This window comes from Podarcis cretensis (genome assembly GCF_951804945.1).
Source record: "Podarcis cretensis genome assembly, chromosome: 4".
NCBI lineage: Eukaryota > Metazoa > Chordata > Lepidosauria > Squamata > Lacertidae > Podarcis > Podarcis cretensis.
This window is the reverse complement of record NC_137173.1, coordinates 442384-462437: the sequence shown is the minus strand read 5'-3', so window position 1 is coordinate 462437 and position 20054 is coordinate 442384. Positions and strand designations below refer to the sequence as shown.

At 55.1% G+C, this 20054-nt stretch overlaps 1 protein-coding gene across 2 annotated transcripts; it reads left to right on the top strand.

The window, feature by feature from the left end:
• Nucleotides 1-3367: 3367 nt before the first annotated feature.
• CCKBR (cholecystokinin B receptor) lies at nucleotides 3368-16098 on the top strand. 2 transcript variants are annotated; one of them, XM_079974583.1, is made up of 5 exons: nucleotides 3368-3503; nucleotides 8625-8876; nucleotides 8987-9242; nucleotides 12480-12607; nucleotides 14460-16098. In XM_079974583.1, the coding sequence occupies exons 1-5, from the start codon at nucleotides 3371-3373 to the stop codon at nucleotides 14996-14998; spliced, it is 1308 nt and encodes a 435-aa protein (XP_079830709.1). In that variant the 5' UTR covers nucleotides 3368-3370; the 3' UTR covers nucleotides 14999-16098. The 2 variants fall into 2 exon arrangements, with proteins under 2 accessions (XP_079830709.1, XP_079830708.1); XM_079974582.1 differs by having other exon boundaries at nucleotides 8622-8876.
• Nucleotides 16099-20054: the final 3956 nt, after the last annotated feature.

Genomic DNA, 20054 nt, shown 5'->3' with positions numbered 1-20054 from the left:
TTGCTAAGAAACCAGAGGCCTTTCTCTTAGGAATCGTCAGAAATGAAATAAATAGAAAGGATCATAAACTTTTCCAATATGCAGTAACAGCGGCAAGAATATTACTGGCCCAGAAATGGAAACAAGAACAAATACCAACGCTGGAGGAGTGGAGAATGAAGCTGATGGACTTTGCAAAACTTGATAAACTGACTGGGAAGATCAGATATCTACGAGATCAAAAGTTCATCGAGGACTGGGGAAAGTTAGTTGAGTATTGGGAGTGTATAAGTGATAATGGAATAACGTTAGTGGCATTTAAAGAAGCTCTGTAATAACATAAGAAATATTGTAAAAAGGGAAAATAGAAATGGGGGTAGGCATAAAGGCAATAGCAAAATTTGGAAAGGTGTAATTAAAGAAGATATAATTCGGATGATTGGCAGAGAGGCTGAAGGAAGTCAAAAAATGGAAAAATTTATAGAAGTTGTAATGTGGTGTGATTTGTATTTTCTTTTGATGGAAAATTAATACAATATAATTATAAAAAAAGGAAGAGGTCCCACAAGAGCTGCACAAATTGGCACATGTGAAATACTAGAAGACGCAGAGACCCAGCAAAGCTGAAATGATTCGGGACAAACAAAAGGAAGAGCTTTTCCACACAACATAAGAACCCCCTGCTTCTTGCTTCTGCCATGTTTCTGGGTCTCAGTTCCCCACAGGCACCTGGCTGACCCCTGGGAAAAGAGGAGGCCGGATTCTGATGCCCTGCGGGGCTCATGTTAGGTTCTTGGGTTCTCATGCCAAGAAGTCAGGAGTCATTTGCCCTCCCCCCCCCCCCAAGGAAAGGTCATCTCCATCAGCTGCCTCTTGGCCAACTGAGCAAGGCTGCCCCCACCCTGATGTCGCCTCTTTCCCTCCCCCAGAATGAACTTTATGTTGGAGCTTGAAAGCTTCTCTACCCCCGTCCGTCCACCAGGTCTGTTTCCTTCCATGGAGCTGGCATGGCTGGCATGGCTGGCATCAAGGGCGCTTCCCACCCAAGGAAGGCTCTTTCTTGCCAAATATAACACTCGCTTCTTGTTGTTGAGTCATTTAGTCATGTCCGCCTCTTTGTGACCCCCTGGACCAGAGCACTCCTGTCTAGGACCCTCGTACCTACAGGACCGCCTCTCCTGGTATGTCCCACGGAGGACCTTACAGTCTTCAAACAAAAACATCCTGGAGATCCCGGGCCACAGGGAGGTTAGGCTGGCCTCAACCAGAGCCAGGGCTTTTTCGGCTGTGGCTCCAATCTGGTGGAACGCTCTGTCCCAAGAGACCAGGGCCCTGCGGGACTTGACATCTTTCCGCAGGGCCTGCAGGACAGAGCTGTTCCACCAGGCCTTTGGCCGAGGCACAGTCTGACCCCCTCCTTCGGTAATCCTCACAGAACTCTGGCCCAATGGTTGCCATCAATTTGATTTTGAATTGATTTTAGAATGAATTGATTTTAGAATGCTGTGTTACTTTTATTGCTGTTAGCTGCTCTGAGCCCGGCTTTGGCTGGGGAGGGCGGGATATAAATAAAATTTTATTTCTTTATATTATTATTCCATCGCCTCCCACAGTTTGGTCAGACTCATGCTGGTAGCTTTGAGCTAGGATTCAGCTATTCCCAGGTCTGCGCTCTGTGGAGCAGCTGCAACACAGCCAGAGACTGCGCCTGCACGGAAGCTCCCTCTGCCCTTCCCTCTTCAGTCCCCTCCTGGTTCTGGGAGACGGAGGGGCAGGAGAAGGTGGGGAAGCCCCTGGCCCTTCCCTGGCCTGGCCTGCCTCATCCTCCTCTTCCTCCAGCTCTGAAGCATCCCCTGCCTCCACCTCTTGCCTCCTGACTGGCCCAGTTCCCCACAGATCACTGCCCCCCCCCCTCTTTCAAGCCAGACTCCAGCCCCTCTTCCCCTGTAGCGTCCTGCCAGCCCCTGCCAGCAGGGCTGCATCTTCTGGCTTCACTGACTCCCTTTTCCTAGTGGCAGCCGCCACCCTCTGCACAGAGGAGGAGGAGATCACCCCCCCTCCTCCCCCCCCCCGCAGATCTCACTTCATCCCTCTCTCCAAAGCTCAGAGAGAGACATCAAAAGGCAGCTTCAAGGGGAAGCCAAGAAAGGGAAAGTGTGATCCCCCCCAGCAGGCCAAGCAGGCGCAGAGCCCCCCAGGGCATCGGAGGAGAACCTGCCGCCCTTTATTGCTATTCCAGGAGGCTCAGCACTCCCTCCACGTCCGGCTGCGTGGTCGGCAAGTCCAGATCCCCATTGCGCCGCCCTGAAAACGTCGCTTTGCCAAATGAAAGCCAGCGCCTCCCCCGCAAAGAGACAGAGAGGGATCCGGGCCACCCCCCCCCCCCCCCGGGCAAGGTGCAGAGAATTGTGACTCTCTTTATCGCGTTCATAGCCAACCTTTTTCCTTCCAGGAGCTCAAGGGGGCGCAGCAAGGGGCTTCTCCAGCTCCTCATTGATTTCCCACAACAACCCTGCGAGGGAGGCTGACCTGAGGGAGGGGGGAACTGGGGACCAGGAGGAACGAGAGAAGCTGCAGTTCTCAAAATTCTCCCCTCTCGGATCGTGGGGGGGGGCGGTCAAGGGGAGGCGATGTGCCACGGGGGGGGCACCTTGAGAGGCTTCGAGGGAGGAGCAGCCCCCCTCTGCGGCTCCCAGGCTCCCTCCCCCGCTCGGACCCGCAGGCAGCACTTACCTGACTGCAGGTAAACAGCCACCTGTGTCAACAGCGGGGAGGGGGGCGGTCAGGTGCCTCCGCCCCTCGCCCAGCTCGAGGCTGCTGCCGGGAGGCGCCACCCCCCGCCCACGCGAGGAGCCCGAGGGCCAGCAGGGTGAGCTCTGGCCCGCGCAGGGGTGGGGGCTCCGGATGCCCCCCCCCCCGCGCCTGGCTGGCTGGCTGGCTGGAGTCTGAGCGCCGGCCGGCCGGCCGGCCGCCCTTCTTCCTCGCAAGACCAGGGAGCCGGGGGATAAAGGCGCTCCGCACATGCCCTGGGGCGCGGGGTGCGGCCCTCGGGTGGCCCCGAACTCTGCCCATGCTCGAGGGTGAGCCTCTGCGCCGCCCAGCTGTTCCAGAGCGGCCCTCCTTCCTTGGCATTGCAGGGGGTTGGCTGGATGACCCCTGGGTTCGCCGCCGGGGCATGGGCAGAGCGGACCGCAGCTCCCGTCCGCCGTCGGGGGGCGCTGCTGGGCCGGCGGTGTCAGGCTCGGGGTGGCAGCAGCAGCAGCAGCCTTGAGCCGGGCGGCGGCGAGCGAAGGGGCGGAGGCGGCGGCGGCGGCTGGGGCGGCGAGCGAGCGAGGAGGGGGCGTCAGTCTGCCTGGGCTGCTGGCCGCGACGCCACGCCGCGCCGCCGGGGATGGAGGCTCCGCGCCCCTTCAACCAGACGCTGCTCTGCGGCCGGAGCGGGAACGGCTCGGCCGGCGGCGGCGTCTGGAACGGGACCGGCGGAGGCTGCGACGCTTCGCCGAGACCCCCGCGCGGAGCCCGAGGTGAGCAGGAAGGGGATCCCGCCCGAGGCAGCGGTGAACCGGGACAGCCCCCCCCCACCCAAAAAAAACCCCCACCTTCTCTGCAGTACCGGCGAGCCTAATGCCGGAATCCACCCGCCACGCGCGCACGCGCGCGCATCTCGGCCACGGAACTCCCGCGCCCACCCCGCAAGATCCCCCTAAAGGAGAGTGGGGGAGCCCCCATCACCGTCTCCCTTTTTGCCTGGGACACCCCCAAAGGGGACATGCAACACACACCACCAACACGTTCCTCCGGGGACCCCCTCGCGCTTTTCGCGTGGGAAGTCTGAAGCGCCCCCCACCCGCGATCCCACACAGCCCCAACGGCGCTGGGGAGGATAATGGACTTTCTCCCTCAGCATCCTCGAGGAGACCCCTGTCGCCCCCTCGTCTCCACGTGGTGTCGCCGCCACGTCCCTGGATCGGGTCCTCCAGCCTCCCTTTCTGCCCTTTGCAGGTCCTGACACCCTCTCCGGCAGTCCATCTCAGTCATTCCCTCCGGTCCTTGGAGGACTTCGGAGCATGCACAGAGTCCTTTTGTGGCCTGGGTGCTGCCGTGTCCCTCCGGGTTGGACCCCTGGCTTCTCTTCTCTGCGTGGCTTTCGGGGGGGGGGGCTTGGCTTCTCTCCTGCGGGTAAGAGCATGAGCACAGTGCCAGGGGCCCCTCGAGTCCGGCAGGGAAGGTGTGCGAAGGAGGGAGAGCAGGATGAGGCGCGGGAGGAACCGTGGAGGGAGCTGGGCTTGGAGACCGAGAGGAGACGGGATAGCCATCTTCCAATATCGGAAGGGCTGTCCCCCTAGAATCCTGGAATGGTAGAATTGGAAGGGACCCCAAGGGAATCTCAGCTGAAGCATCCGGGACGGAGGCCGCCCCGTGGAACGCCTTCCCTTGGGAAGCTAGACTGGCTCCCTCCTGGTTGTCCTTCCCTGGTGGCTGAAGACCTTTTGATGAAAGGGTTGGGACCCTGCGGGTTTCATTACAATTGCATGTCTTAAAATAGCTCAGAGAGAGAGAGAGAGAGATGATAGATAGTAGGTAGGTAGGTAGGTAGGTAGGTAGGTAGGTAGATAGATAGATAGATAGATAGATAGATAGATAGATAGATAGATAGATAGATAGATAGATAGATAGAGTGCTTTTTTCTGGGGGGACGCATACCCCAAAACATTTTGTGAATCTAAGTTTGGCCTCATTGAGGGGCAGGATTTCAATATGAGTAGGAAAATGAGAGTTGTTGTTTAGTCGTTTTGTCATGTCCGACTTTTCCTGACCAACCTGTCGGTCTGTCTGTCTGTCTGTCTGTCTGTCTATCTATCTATCTAGTCTTTTTTCTTAAAAAAATGCTGAGGGGTACTCTCATTTTGTTTTCCTTTGTAAAGTAGGGAGATAAAAGGAAAACAAAATGAGAGTACCCCTAAACAATTTTTTAAAGAAAAAAGCACTAGTTAGATAGATAAGACAGGCAGACAGGTTTATTCTATTAATGTTTGTTTTTAGTTGTTTTAATGACTATTTTTAGCTGTTTTTATTTTATCTGTCAGCCACGTTGCATTCCAACAGGGGAAAAGGCAGGGTATCAATAAACAGATAACAAGAATGCAGTGGCATAGCGTGGGGGGATGCAGGGGGGCCGGCCACACTGGGTGCAACATCTGGGGGGGGCGCTCGCCGCCTCTGGAGTCGCCGAAGAGCCTCGGGCGCAGGCTGTAGCAGAGCCCCATGTCTCGCGGAACCGACGAGCTGTGCACACGTCCGGGCTGAAGGCGTCTGGCAGGCAGCGGCTCTCAGCGCTGGCCGCGGAGGGCGCGCCAGGCAGCCCCTCCTCACAGCCCCGCTGCTGCTGCAGCTGCTGGGCCATGTTGCATTTTCCTCGCATCTCTGCCCTCCTCCTCCTCTGGGCAAGCGGCGTCGTTTGGGCAGCAGCGCCAGCGGCAACTCACCTCAGATCACCTGACATGGACCCGCCGCCGCCATGGCTACCTTACTGTAAATACCCCAGCCCAGGCAGCAGCAAGAAGAAGCTGGCAGCAGCCGCAGGTTAGGGGCACAAATTACTTGCCTTGCCCCGGGTGCTGACAACCCATGCTATGCCGCTGCAAGAATGACATGTGATGATAACCTCTGCTTCAGAAGGAGAATCAGCCTCCTTCTCAGGGAGGGAGTCCACCCCCCTGTCAAATAGTTCTTACTCCCAGAAAGTTCTTCCTAATGTTTAGTCGGAAGGTGAAGCAAGGCTGTTTTCTGCCGCTCCAGAGGGTAACACCCAAACTGGTGGATTCAAAGGGCAAGAAATGAGATTCCGCCTAAACATCAGGAGTCTTTTACTTATTATGGTTTGACGGTGGAGTGGTGTCCCTCGGGAGATGGTCAACTCTCCTTCCTTGGAGGTTTCTAAGCAGAGGTTGGACGGCCGCCTGTCATGTGTGCTTTAGCTGAGATTCCTGCATTGCCGGGGGTCAGTCTAGATGACCCTCAGTCTCCCTTCTGCGAAAGAGAGTTGGACTCCCTCCTGGTACAGCCTTTTCAGAGGCAGCTCCCAGTTTGCGGAAGGCTCACCTGGCACAATCATCTCATGGCTTTCATGCTGGGCAAAAGCTTTCCTCTTTAACTAGCTCTCTGGCTTGTGTTTCTCTGTGACCTCTTAGAACAGGTATGGTTTTTTCAATGTATCTTTAAGGTATTATTTCAACATGTTCTTCGTTTTATTTTAACGTATCTCTGTGGATGGTTTCTGTTTGTTTGTTTGTTTGTTTGCTTGCTTGCTTGCTTGCTTCTAAGCCACTTTGAGTTGCCTTTGGCAAGATACAGCGAGCCTCCAATTTAATAAATAATAATCAAAAGTACAAAACAAAATAAAAAAATTCCTGGCAGTAGCACCTTAAAGACCAATTAGTTAGTTCTTGGTATGAGCTTTCGTGTGCATGCACACTTCTTCAGATACACACGAAAGCTCATACCAAGAACTAACTTAGTTGGTCTTTAAGGTGCTACTGGAAGGAATTTTTTTATTTTGTTTTGACAATGGCAGACCAACACGGCTACCTATCTGTAATCAAAAGTACAGTTGTACCTCAGCTGCCGAATGCCTTGGGAGTCGAACGTTCCAACTCCTGAACAATCAAAAACCGGAAGTGATTGTTCAGGGTTTTTTGAACTTTTTTTGGAAGCCGGACGTCTTCCGCTCCTTGGTTTCTGAATGTCTCGGAAGTCGAATGGACTTCCGGAACGGATTCCATTCGACTTCCGAGGTGCAGCTGTGATCCTAACCCCTCCTGCGTTAATTCGGACAGGAGGTTTGGGAGGTGGAGGGTCTGGGTCTCAGAGGCACAAGGGGGGGGGGGAGTGCCAGGCGGTCATGCCCAGGGTCAGCTGGAAGGCATGTCCTTGGCAGGGGCAGAGAGAGAGGAAGATCCGGATTGTCTCTGTGTAGGTGTGCACACAGCTCTCCACACACGCAAACCCCTGTTGGGGGGGGGCTGTTGGCGCTGGCACTGCCTGCTCCCTCCTGCCTTCCGCTCCCATCTCTGCATGTCACAGCCGGCTGACACATCCTTATCAGCAGACAGGTACCTTGGCAAACAGCGGCCTCTTCCCTGGGAGAAACCAGAGGAAACAACACCTGGAGAGGCATTCGGCAAGGACGCCTGGGTCCTCTGGGATGGGTGGCACGAGGGTGGGCGTCTTGGGTGGGCAAGGCCCGTCTCTGCAACAAGCCACCCTCAGGAAACTCCCAGGGGAGGCCAGCTGTCAGCCTCCGCAGGTTTCAGGGCCTGGTGAGGCCTCCGTGGACAGCAGCAGTGCCAGCGGCCTGCTCAGAGCAGGGAGGCTGGCATTGGAGTGGCAGGGGCGAGGGGGGGGGGCGAGGGGAGCTGCCAGCAGCTGCTGAGAGAAGGTCAGGCAGCGGCAGGTAAGAGAAAAGGGAATAACACCCCAGGATGGTGGGTGGCACACGCAGGATATGGAGAGTTGGGCAGACTGGATCCAGAACTGCCCCTGTCTGGGAGGGAGGGAGATGGACTGCTGCAATGCGCTCTACGTGGGGCTACCTTAGAAGGTGACTCGGAAACTGCAATTAATCCAGAATACGGCAGCTAGACTGGTGACTGGGATTGGCCGCCGAGACCACATAACACCGGTTCTGAGAGATCTGCATTGGCTCCCACTACGTTTCTGAGCACAATTCAAAGTGTTGGCACTGACCTTGAAAGCCCTAAACAGCCTCCTCCCAGTAGACCTGGTGGAGCATCTCCACCCCCATCGTTCAGCCTGGACCATAGCTGTCAATGTTTCCCTTTTTTTAAGGGATATTCCCTTATTCCAAATAAGATTCCGTGCAAGAAAAGGGAAAAGTTGACAGCTATGGCCCAGACACGGAGGATCTCCTCTGAGGGTCTTCTGCTGGTTCCCTCACTGCGGGAAGTGAAGTTACAGGGAACCAGGCAAAGGGCCTTCTTGGTGGCGGCTCCCGCCCTGTGGAACGCCCTCCCACCAGATGTCAAGGAACTAAACAACTATCTGACTTTTAGAAGACATCTGAAGACAGCCCTGTTTCGGGAAATTTGATGTTTTATTATGTTTTTATACCTGTTGGAAGCTGCCCAGAATGGCTGGTGCAACCCAGTCAGATGGGGGGGGGGAAGTATTATTATTATAATACTCCCCAAGGAAGCTCATTGCTAAAGAGCCCCCCCCCCCCCGGCTGCAGCACAGAGAAGCTGCAAGCACCCTGGAACTGTAGAGTTAGAAGGGACCCCCAGGGGTCATCGAGTCCACACCCAGCAATGCAGAAAACACAGCCACAGAATCCCTGGGGGTAGCATAAGCCCCATAGCTCCTGACTGGCCTCTCTGGGGCCAGGCCGGCCGGCCAGCTTTGCTACCACCCCCCTCATTTGGGGCAGGAGGGCTCCCCCTGGCCTCTCCCCCTGCTCTCTTCATGACATCATTTAAACTACATTACTGTATTTTAATATTTTGTTGGAAGCCGCCCAGAGTGGCTGGGGAAGCCCAGCCAGATGGGCAGGGAATAAATGATAAAATATTATTATTATTATTATTATTATTATTATTATTATTATTATTATCCTCCCTCGGCAGCAGACCTGGACGTGACCGTGCGGATCTTTCTCTACTCGGTGATCTTCTTGCTGAGCGTCTTTGGCAACGTGCTGGTGATCTGGGTGCTGGTGGCAAACAAGCGGCTTCGCACCGTCACCAACTCCTTCCTGCTCTCGCTGGCGCTCAGCGACCTCATGGTGGCCGTCTTCTGCCTGCCCTTCAGCTTCATCCCCAGCCTGATGGGCACCTTCGTCTTTGGCAAAGCCGTCTGCAAGGCCGTCGCCTACCTCATGGGTGAGCCGGGGGGCACCGAGGGGGCGCCCTTGAGCCCCACGCAGGGGAAGGGGCTGCCCTGGGCCTGAGACGGGACTCCTTGACCCTCTTCCTCTGTCCCCCCCCCCCAGGGATGGCGGTCAGCGTCTCCACCTTCAGCCTCGTCGCCATCGCCATCGAGCGCTACAACGCCATCTGCAACCCGCTCCAGTCGCGCGTCTGGCAGACCCGCTCCCACGCCTACCGCGTCATCGCCGCCACCTGGCTGATCTCGGCCCTCCTGATGCTGCCCTACCCCATCTACACCACCACCACCACGCAGCCCGGAGAGCCCCACATCACCCAGTGCACCCACAATTGGCCCGGAAGCAACGTCAAGCAGGCCTGGTGAGGAGCGGTCGGTGGGGGGGAAGAGCGCTGGGCCCTGGCGCGAGGGAGCAGGAGGAGAGCCCGGCCGGATCAGGCCCAGCAGCCAGTCCTCCCAGTGGCCAAATGCCCCTAGGGAGCAAGATAGACTGTCACTGGGACTGGGGGCTCCAGGAGGACCCAAGGAGAACCCGGGTTGCTGGATCAGGCCAAAGAGGACCCGTCTGGCCCAGTGTCCTCTTCTCACAGGGGCCAACCAGATCCTCAATGGGAAAACCCACAAGCAGGATCTGGGCCCGAGAGGACTCTCCTCTCCTGAGGTTTCCAGAAACTGGTGTTCAGAAGCCTGGCTAGGAGCCATCGATAGCGCTCTCCCCCTCCATGAATTTATTTCTCCAGAGCCATCATGGCTGCCTCATGAGGGAGGGAGTTCCACAGACTACCACTGCACTGCATGCAGAAGGACTTTCTTTTACCCGTCCTGCATCTCCCCACATTCAGCTCACGGGATGCCCATGTGTTCGAGTTTTGGGGAGGGCAGGGTTTTCTCTCGGTGTGCAGGACACCATCTCCCACAGAGCGGACGGTCCCCAAGCGTGACAGGCCTCCTAAGAGGCAGTGTGGTGTAGTGGTTAGACCTAGAAGGGACCAGGGTTCAGAGCCCAACTCAGCCATGAAGCTGAAGTGGGATATAAGTAAAAAAGTGAAATGTATAAATTGTTCCTGGGTGCACCCCCCCCCAAACAAAAACCCTGCACCTATCCCCTTGCACAGATCCAGTCATCAGAAGTGCTGGCCACTCCGCCCCCCCCCCCATGCAGCAAACGCTGATCTCTCACCAGAGCAGTTGCAGCAGCGTGAAGAAAGACATGGCAGGATTGGGGCCCCGTTCATCCCGAGGCCTCATTCTGTTCAGGCTGCAGCCCCAGTGGCTTGAGGGGAAAAGTGGGGGCGTTGAAGGCACAATTTCTTTGCGCCACTGGTTTAAAGATTTGGGGGAAGCCCCCAGGAAGCCATGGGGGGAGCACCCACGGGAGAAGCGGGGGGGGGGGGGCAGAGACAGGCACAAAGTCCTTGCTCAAAGGGACAGCAGCATTTGCCCAGCCCCCCACACCAAACATCTTGCAATGTGCAAGAGGGAAACTTGGCGAGTGTATTATTATTATTATTATTATTATTATTATTATTATTATTATTAATTCAACTTATACACCACCCTATACCCAGAGGTCTCAGGGCAGTTCACAACAAGACCTCAACATATAAAATCAAACCAAAAGCAATAACGCCCCGCCCTCCAAAAAGAACCACATTCTAAAAAGGAACTTTTTCGCCTGGTGCCTAAAGGTGTATAATGAATGTGCCAGGCAAACTTCCCTGGGGAGAACATTCCACAGACAGGGGGCCACTGCAGAGAAGGCCCCGTTCTCCTGTTGCCACCCTCCGGACCTCTCGGGGAGGAGGCACATGAAGAAGGGCCTCAGAAGATGATCTCAGGGTCCGGGAAGGATCATATGGGAAAAGGTGTAGCATGGATGTATCAGGGCAGTCTGAGTTGTGATGAGCCCAAGTTCTGCCCCAGAGTGCCTGTCTGCTTTCTGGGCTGAAGCCTCTGCACCTTGCTTGACAAGGGATCCTTTCTTCAAGCTGCAGTCAGGAGAGGAATGCTTTCCTGGAGGTCTGGAAGCCTCCCCAGTAAATCTGCTCAAAGGGCATTAAAAGCACGGCTCCTCCTTTTAGCTCCTCCGCACAGGAGCCAAGTTTAATGAGTAAACCAGGCCTGAGAGGGCAGCCCTGGGCAGAATGTCGATGGGCCCATCAATCAGACTCTAAGTACCATCTCTTGACTTGCTGACTCACAGCCCTTTTTTAATTAAAAAAAAAGCCATTTTGTACAGAAAAAGGCAAAGACCCACAGATCAGAGGCGGTCAGAGTGGTGGCCTTCCGCCCTTTCCACCCTTTGGGCTCTCTTTAAGAAAGTAAGAGCCTGTTAGATCCCAGTGGCCAATGCAGTCCAACATCCTGTTTTTGCCTGTGGGAAGCAGGATCCGAGCAACTGGAATCCAGGAGCAGTTTAACGCTGCACTGCATGAGGACAGGTTTAATTTTCTCTATCCTGAATCATCCGACACTCAGCTTCATTGAACGGCCACGAATTCCAGTGGGAGGGAAAGTGTTTTGTGCCCATCGCAGAAAGACCGCATCAAAATGTGGGAATGTTCAGGGATGCAGGAGAGGAGATAATGTCTGGTTATACCCTTTCCAACTTGTGTAAACAAGTTCACAATTTAGCAGAGTAACGTCCCCCTTTTTTAAACTTGCAGCGCATGCGTTTGCTCAGGCTCTCTAAAGCCTCTATAATAACTATTCTGGTATTTTCCCCTTATCCCCTCATAAAAGATAAGACACAACACAGTCTTCTATAAAAGTATATAAAGGTTTACTCACACATCATTCTGTTCACAATCGGATCCCAGAAGGCAGACTCAGCTTAGAAAAGTAACATAACATATACCTGGAAACTATCTCATAAGGAGACAGTTCCTTTGTCCTCTCTTGGTTGGAGGCCAAGAGAGCATCTTTGGCTAAGCAGATGTTGCTTCTTTAATGTATGTAGTCACAGAGAGAGATGGCCGCCCTGCCCTATGCTTTTGTCATTACCTGCACAGGTGAGGCCACAGCCACCTCTAGTCGCATGCAGAGGAAATCTGTCCCAGCCCAGAAGGAAACAGGAAGTTGACCTGCTGGCTGGACATTCCTCCCCATGTGTAAACATGTTCACTCTAGGAAGGTTGTACTTGACTGCTCTTGTGTTTCACATCCCACACAAAAATGTCAGAGACATTTCAAAATGGGTTGGCCGTGTACATCAGCTCATGCTCAGAGGTCCTGTTTCTCCAACCTGTTTACAAGTCTCTCCATCAAGGTGCATGACAGTACCTTCCTGGCCTGTCTGAGACGTCCTTTGGGAATGCTGAATGCCTTGGCTCCTCAACCTGTTCCCCATCCATGCCCAGAAGATGCCCTTTGGACAGGTCTGCTTGGCAAGCTCAACAGACACTTGCCAGGCTGGTTTTGCAGAGGGCTTCCCTGTGACATGACTTGAGAGGGTCTCCAAGGCTGATCGGGGGCCTCAATTGCTGCTGTATTGCTCTCTGTTCTGCTTATGTACTTGTGGATGTGAGTTTACCTTGTGCACCTGGGAGGAGAGTGAGGCCTTTCTCAAGGGCAACCGTCTCCCCTTGCCTCCTGGCCAGGTCCGTCCTGCTGCTGGTCACTCTCTTCCTGATTCCAGGACTGGTGATGATCGTGGCCTATGGAATGATCTCCCGGGAGCTCTACAGGGGCATTCAGTTTGAGATGGACCTCACCCGGCAGGCCAAAGGTTGGTGTGGGGCAGGGGTAGGAAAAGCTGGGGGCGTTGGCTGGGGGTCACTGGGGGTGGGCTCATCAGCTAAGCCGGAAGCTGGGGGGAGGCAGGGCAGCTGGTCCCTGGGCTTGTAAAGATGCACAGGCCTGGATACCCCCACCCCCCCAAAAATTTTTTTGTTTGTTTAAGTGTCATGCAAGACCTTTGCATCTGTACAAGCCTTCAGATCGTGGCCGGAGGGACTGGTGTAACTGAGTCACCAGCAGTTTTGATGCTTCAGAAACCCATTTTGCTGTTTATTGGGCTACCTTTTGAAGCTTGTTCCTCATGTTACTTCTGCACCCTGTTGGCTCTGCCTGAGGACGGGCGCTGTGTTAGAAATGTCACGATCATGGACTCGGAAGGGAACCCAGGGGTCATCTAGTCCAACCCCCCAAGGAAGCAGGAATCGGAGCCAAGGAACTCCTGAAAAGCGACCACCCAACCTCCAAGGAAGTAGAGCCCACCGCCTTTCAAGCCCTCCTAAAAGGTGGAGCAAGCTCTGGAAGGGAGGACCGGAACCAACCGATTCAAATCACAAGAAAGGAGATTCTGTCTAAAACTCAGGAGAAACTTTCTGGGAAGATGGCGGGCTCCCCTTCCTGGAAGTTTTCTAGTAGAGGTCGGATGGTCATCTGCCCGGGACATCCCGTATTTTTCGCTCTATAACACGCACCTGACCATAACACGCACATCGTTTTTAGAGGAGGAAAACAAGGGAAAAAACATTCTGAATGAAACAGTGAATGTATCATTTTTGGGCTTCATGCTGTGGCCACAGACATGTGATCTGATGGTGAATTTGGGGTGACCCAATGCAAAGATCCTGAGAATCCCTGTGGATCCATGCTTTGTAACCACATTTTTGCACCATTGCAGCCCCAGGCAACAGTGGGTGCGTGATTTTTTTGGTGCAGGTTGTAGCCATGGACATGCTATGTGATCTGATGGTGAATTTGGGGTGACCCAATGCAAAGATCCTGAGGATCCATGTGGACCTATGCTTTGTAACCACATTTTAAGTGGGGAGCGAAGGAAAAACAAATAAGAGACATGAGAGGGGTGTGCAGAGAAGCAGCTGGCTAAGAATGCAGGAGAGGGATTTAACGGGAGGGAGGAAAGAAAGGCAAAAGTTTCCCCCCACCCAAGCCAGCTATCTCTCTCTCTCTCTCTCTCTCTCTCTCTCTCTCTCTCTCTCTCCCTCCCTCCCTCCCTCCCTCCCTCCCTCCCCCTCTCTCTCTCCCTCCCTCCCCTCTCCCCCCTCTCTCTCCCTCCCTCCCCCCTCTCTCTCTCCCTCCCCCTCCCCCCTCTCTCCCTCCCCCTCCCCCCCTCTCTCTCCCTTCCCCCCTCTCTCTCCCTCTCCCCCAGCAGCACAGAAGCACAGAGAGGAATTCCCCTCTGCTTGCCTGGAGGGGAGGGGCTTTCCCTGCTCTTTGTTCCGTTTCAGCAAACACAGCAACGAAACAGAGGTGGGTGGGCAGTAAGACCCTGAGGCAGAATGCAGGAAAGCATCCACTTCCTCTTTTCAGTTTTCCCTTCTCCGTGAAGCGCCGCGATTTGATTTTTGCCTGATTTTTCGGCTCCAGGGACCACACATTCGCTCTATAACACGCACAGACATTTCCCCTTCCTTTTTAGGAGAAAAAATCTGCGTGTTGTAGAGGGGAAAATACCTATTCGGAATAAGGGAATTTCCCTTAAAAAAAGCTATGAAAGCTATGGCCCGGAATGTTCTGCTCCTGCACTGCAGAGGGTGGACTGGATGGCCCTGGGGGTCCCCCGCTCTCCCGAGCCCTCCTCACACGCCCTTCCCCCTTGTGTCCCCCAGCCCAGCAGAACGGGGGATCTGCGGAGCCCCTCCCGCCTTGCGCGGAGGAGGGCGACGGCTGCTACGTCCAGGTGTCCCGGCCGGCGGGGGGCGCGGTGGAGCTGTCGGTCCTGACCCCCGAGGACGGTGCCCAGCAGGAGGCGGCTCGCGTCAACACCTCCCGGGCGAAGCTGCTGGCCAAGCAGCGGGTGGTGCGCATGCTGGTGGCCATTGTGGTGCTCTTCTTCGTCTGCTGGCTGCCCCTCTACGCCGTCAACACCTGGCGGGCCTTTGACCCCCAGGCCGCCCACCGCGCCCTCTCGGGGACCCCCATCTCCTTCATCCAGCTGCTCTGCTTCGCCTCTGCCTGCGTCAACCCCTTCGTCTACTGCTTCATGAACAAGCGCTTTCGCAAGGCCTTTGCCACCACCTGCTCCTGCGGCCGGGCGACCCCCTGCTCCCGGAGGCGCCCCCGGCCCCCCGAGGACGAGCTCACGGCCACAGGGGCCTCCCTCTCCAAGTTCAGCTACACCACCGTCAGCAGCATCGGGCCCCCTTGACCCTGCCGGACAGCTCCGGGGGGGGGGCTGCCCCACATCCCGAGACCCTCCCCTCCCACTCCCTCGCACGCCCTCCCCCAGGAGGCTTCACCGCCCTCCCCTTGGCTGTGTCTCTGGCACCCCAAACCTTTCCTCCCTGGCTCCCCCTTACCTTGGTAAGGTAAGTCAGAAACCGCCTGGGGGGGGGCTTGCAGGGGGGACTAAAGCAAGAGGGGCATAAAGAGGAGCTGAGGATTGCAGCAGGTTGGACTAGATGACCCAGGGGCCCCTTCCCACTCTCCAGTTCTGCTATTCCTGAGACAATGCAGGTGGGGCCCATTCACACCTTAATCTTGAAAATGCACCCCACTCCCCCCCCCGTGTCTCCTTTAGTTCCCCCTCGTCCCCACACCAAAAGCAGCCTCTGCCCCAGACTTTCTCCCTGCTGCACCTGGAGTTTCCCCATCCTCGGAAAAGGACACCTGCTCTGCTTCAAAGCCCTCCTGCTGCCTTTCCCTCCCGGACACCTGGGGTTTGGCTGGCTTGTTTGTCGTCTTGTTGATTTCGGGTTTTTTTATGTGGATGTTTTTTATGTGGGAAGCAGGGCTGCTCTGAGGGCGGGCGGACATGGAAACCCACTCCCCAAATCAGTGGCCTCGGGTGCAGGTTTGGCTGGCCATTCCGGAAGGGAGCAGCCTTCCTGCAGAGCCTTTCCTCAGTAGTCCCTGCGTCACCACGGCCACCCCCTAGAGAGCCAGGCAGGGGCTTCTCAGGAGACCCCCACCCCTCCACCTGAGCCAAGATGTTTGGCTGCTGAAGGTGGAAAACAAACTGCTGGGCCCCTCGTCCCCCCCCCCGCCCCACCATCCCACCCACAGGAAGCCACCTGCGCTGGCTGGGGGATCTGGCTTGCCCGCTGGCAAGGGGGCCACCCCTCTCGTGAGGCAGACCCTGCCACTCTGCACATCCCCTGAGGCTGCTCCCCGCAGTGGGGCCTGGGGTCTCTTTCCCTGTTCCCCTTCTCACTGCACACCCCCTGCTTCTGTTTGTGCCAGACCCCCCTTTTAGTGGGGGTCAGGGGTCTTTTTCATGGTTTGTGTCTGTCGGAAAATAAAGGTACTCCAGCGTGATCTGTCTCGTGTCTCCTTCCTGCTTTCAGCGCGGCGGAGAAAGTGGCAGGCTGGTCTCAGTCCCTGGATTTTGCTGGGGGGGGGGTGAGAGAGAGAAATACCTGGGGATGTGGGATTTTTGCTCTTTCCTTCCCTTGCCTCCCCCACCCCCAGGCATCATCACTTTCCCCACTTAAATATGCCAGCGGCTGTTGAATCATTCATTCTGGGGCGATGCTCATCTCCTGTGTCTTTTCTGAGCTGTGAGCGGAGGGGGGTGGGAGGGGGTGGCATGGAAACGGCCTTGGTGGAGCCTCCAGCAGCCTCAGCTTCCCCCCCCCCCCCAGCCCTCCTTGCTGGAGCCTCTCAGCACCAGAAGAAGGAAATGAAAACACTCCCCACCTGCTCCCCAGTTACGCTTTTGGAAAGGGGGGGGCACATTTCCAGCATGCCCACAAAACTGGCAAGTGTCCCGATTTTCCAGGGACAATCCTGGAATTACAGAAGCCATCCTGGTTTAGAATTTGATCCCAGAAAGCCCTGGGTTCCCTTTTTCCTTCCCTCCACATCTCGGAGAATAATTAGAAGTGGTGCAGGTGCAAAAACACGATTCTGTTCATACTGGAAATAAAATCCCTGCACCAAGTGAAAGAAATGGCAAAGCTGGGATATGAAGAAGGAAAAGGTCACTCATCCACTCTAAAGTCTTTCATTGCAATTCTTCCTTTATTCGTTTATTGCTTTGTTGTAAAGGGAGCCTTACACGGTCTACTGAGAAGTAACTCCCATGGTATTCAATGGAGCTTACTCCCAGGTAACTGTTTCAGGACTGGGCAGCCTTGCACTGCAATCCGAAGCATTTTTACTCAGAAGGGGTGAGCTCCCGTTGCTCGGTCCCTGCTCCTGCCAACCTAGCAGTTTGAAAGCACCTCAAAGTGCAAGTAGATAAATAGGTACTGCTCCAGTGGGAAGGTAAACGGCGTTTCTGTGCGCTGCTCTGGTTCGCCAGAAGCGGCTTAGTCATGCTGGCCACAGGACCTGGAAGCTGTACGCCGGCTTCCCTGGCCAATAAAGCGAGGTGAGTGCCACAACCCCCAGAGTCGGTCGCGACCAGACCTAATGGTCAGGGGTCCCTTTACCTTTACTAAGCTCCTTTGAGCTCAATAGGATTTACTCTCTGGCTCTACGCTCCTGATCATTTTCACAGTTACCATTCTTATTGTTTGTCAGATAAATGTTTACCTGAGGCAGGTAAAAAGAATGAGGAGGTGTCTCTCCGCCACAGACACACACCAAGTGGGGTCAGTTCCCCAAGTGCTGGCCAGACCATAGTTCATGCAGGGGCAGAGGCGGCCTGGCACGAGGCCCCCGGGGAGGCCCCCTCTCCCATGCCAGGCTGCCCTCTGCCCCTTCCGGCTGAGGGAGGGAGGGGCTGAGAGCTTCTCCTTCTCCTCCCCCTGGTTTCTTGCCCACTCCCTGCTTCTTGGGAAATGCTATTGCTGGATCCTTGCAGGCAAATTCAGTGCCACCCCCCCACACACCCCCCAGGAGACATCCAATCAAGGGGAATGTTGGAAGATTCAAGATGGAGAAAAGAAAGGACTTCCTTACACAGCACAGAGGTGAGCTGAGGATCACCCTCCCACCGGAATTCCTCTTCTCCACTGGGGGTGGTCAGATGATGGTTGGCCCAACCATCTCTGTGTCCAGTGTAAAGCTGGCCTCTCTGAGCTCCTTGGCGAAGAAGGGAGGGTTGTACAATTCAAGAAACCCACCAAGCAGGCCCATTTGGTGTCTGTGGTCCAGCCCCCCCCCCACCAGGCCAGGTGGGTCTCCAGGGGGCAGAAAACAACGTCCTCTGCTGGTGGAGTCAGCCTCTGTTTCCTAAATGCTGGTACATGACTGTGGTGGCCGTTCTTCCTTGCTTGCTTGCTTCCTGCCTGCCCCCCCCCGGTTCCTTGAGGGGGTGTCAGGACTCCTGGCAGCGTTGAGGCTGCGTCTGTTTCCTGCCAGCATCTTAAATCCAGTTCTTGTAGCTGTCAAAGAAATCTATCTCCATCTTTGAAGTCCATTAAGAGGAGCTGGAAGAGTCATGTAGCATCCAGGCTAATGAATGTCTTCTGCCTGTCACCTCTCCTTGCAGCCCAGAGCCCGTCCCCCCCCCCCGCCCCAGTTGTGGAGAAAGAAGAACTGCTGCAAGGATGGCCAACCCTTGCCATCCACCAGCACAGAGAGAAGCAGGAGGGGGCCGTGGGGATCGTGGGACGGGAAGGGGCCCATAACCTGTCAGGGTTTGAAAAAGAAAAGGTTCTGACCTCCTTTTTACTCCTTTGCCTCAAAGAGTCTATGAGAAAGTGTATTCTTGCAGAGTATTGCCTCTTTTACAGTGATACCTCGGGTTAAGTACTTAATTCATTCTGGAGGTCCGTTCTTAACCTGAAACTGTTCTTAACCTGAAGCATCACTTTAGCTAATGGGGCCTCCTGCTGCTGCCGCGCCGCTGGATCACAATTTTTGTTCTCATCCTGAAGCAAAGTTCTTAACCCAAAGTAATATTTCTGGGTTAACGGAGTCTGTAACCTGAAGCGTCTGTAACCTGAATTGTATGTAACCCGAGATACCACTGTATTCTTAAAAAGTCTTCTTCTCCAACCACGACTGACAGCTTTTACAGACACCAAACACAACCAGCTGACTTAGTTCTTTTAGCATTAAAGAAACAGTGGCCTATTTTTAGCTGTGACAGAGTCCTCTTGGCATGACCCATAGACTCATAGAATTGTAGAGGTGGAAGGGCCCCCGAGGGTCATCCAGACCAGCCCCCCGCAATGAGGAATCGCAACTGAAGCATCCAGGACAGAGGGCCACCCAAACTCTGCCTAAAGACCTCCAAGGAAGGAGAGTCCATCACCTTCCAAGGCGACCAAGATGGCGGTCTGTAAACCACGCCAGATGAGGAACGGTTGAAGGAGCTGGGTATGTTTAGCCTGGAAAAGAGGAGACTGAGAGGAGATTGGAGAGCCATCTTCAACTGCCCCATGGAAGATGGAGAAAACCTGTTCTCTGCTTCTCCAGAGGGGAGGACCCAAGACTCAAATGGAGGTTTTCAACCAGAGGTTGGGTGACCACCTGTCAGGAATTCCTGCACTGCAGGCAGGGGCCTGGACTAAATGGCCCTCACGACCCCTTCCACCTCTACAGTTCTAAGATCCCACTGCTGACATCTTTGCCCTCAAGGGCCACCGCTCTCCTGGGACTTTGAGATGGGGGTGGGTTTCAACCTGCTGCCTGGGCTTTCTTCAAATAGGAAATGGCACTAGGAGGGGCTCCAGTGGGGGCAGCCCTCGATTCTGCCCCTAAACAACACTCCGGCCAGGTGTACATGCCCTCTGCCATGTCTTGGCCCCGTGGTCAAGAGCCCAAGAGCCCAAGACCAAGGTCTCTTCCAAACCTGATTTGGGTTCCTGGAAAGAAGAGGAGAAGGTGGTGGTGGGTTTGCTCATTTGTAATCATCTGCATAACAAGGCAGTGATTAGCAGCAGCCAGAATACATTTGTCAACAATAAATTCTGCCCAGCTAGCTTTGAGATTGAGTTAGTGGTCAGTGGGAATGCTGCAGAGATCATTCATTGTGAATCCAGGCAAGTCCCTCTGGCGTATTTTGGTTTGCAAGGTGATGAAGCAATGTGGGCGAGGAAGTGGGTGAGACCAGCAGGTGGAGTCAAGGCTGGTTGCTAAGCCACCTTCACAGGAGACCCTCCAGGGTCTGGTGGGAGGCTTCCAGCAGGGGGGCTGTGTGGTGCAGTGGTTAGAGTGTCAGGCTAAGATCTGGGAGAGAAGAGGGTTCGAATCCTTCATGAAGGGATTAAATGAGGGGAGGGGGGAACCATGGGTGTGGGGTGTAATTGCAACAAGTAACATACAAATGCCTGCCCAAATGTGAGCAAGGGAGGGGTGAGGCTCCAGAG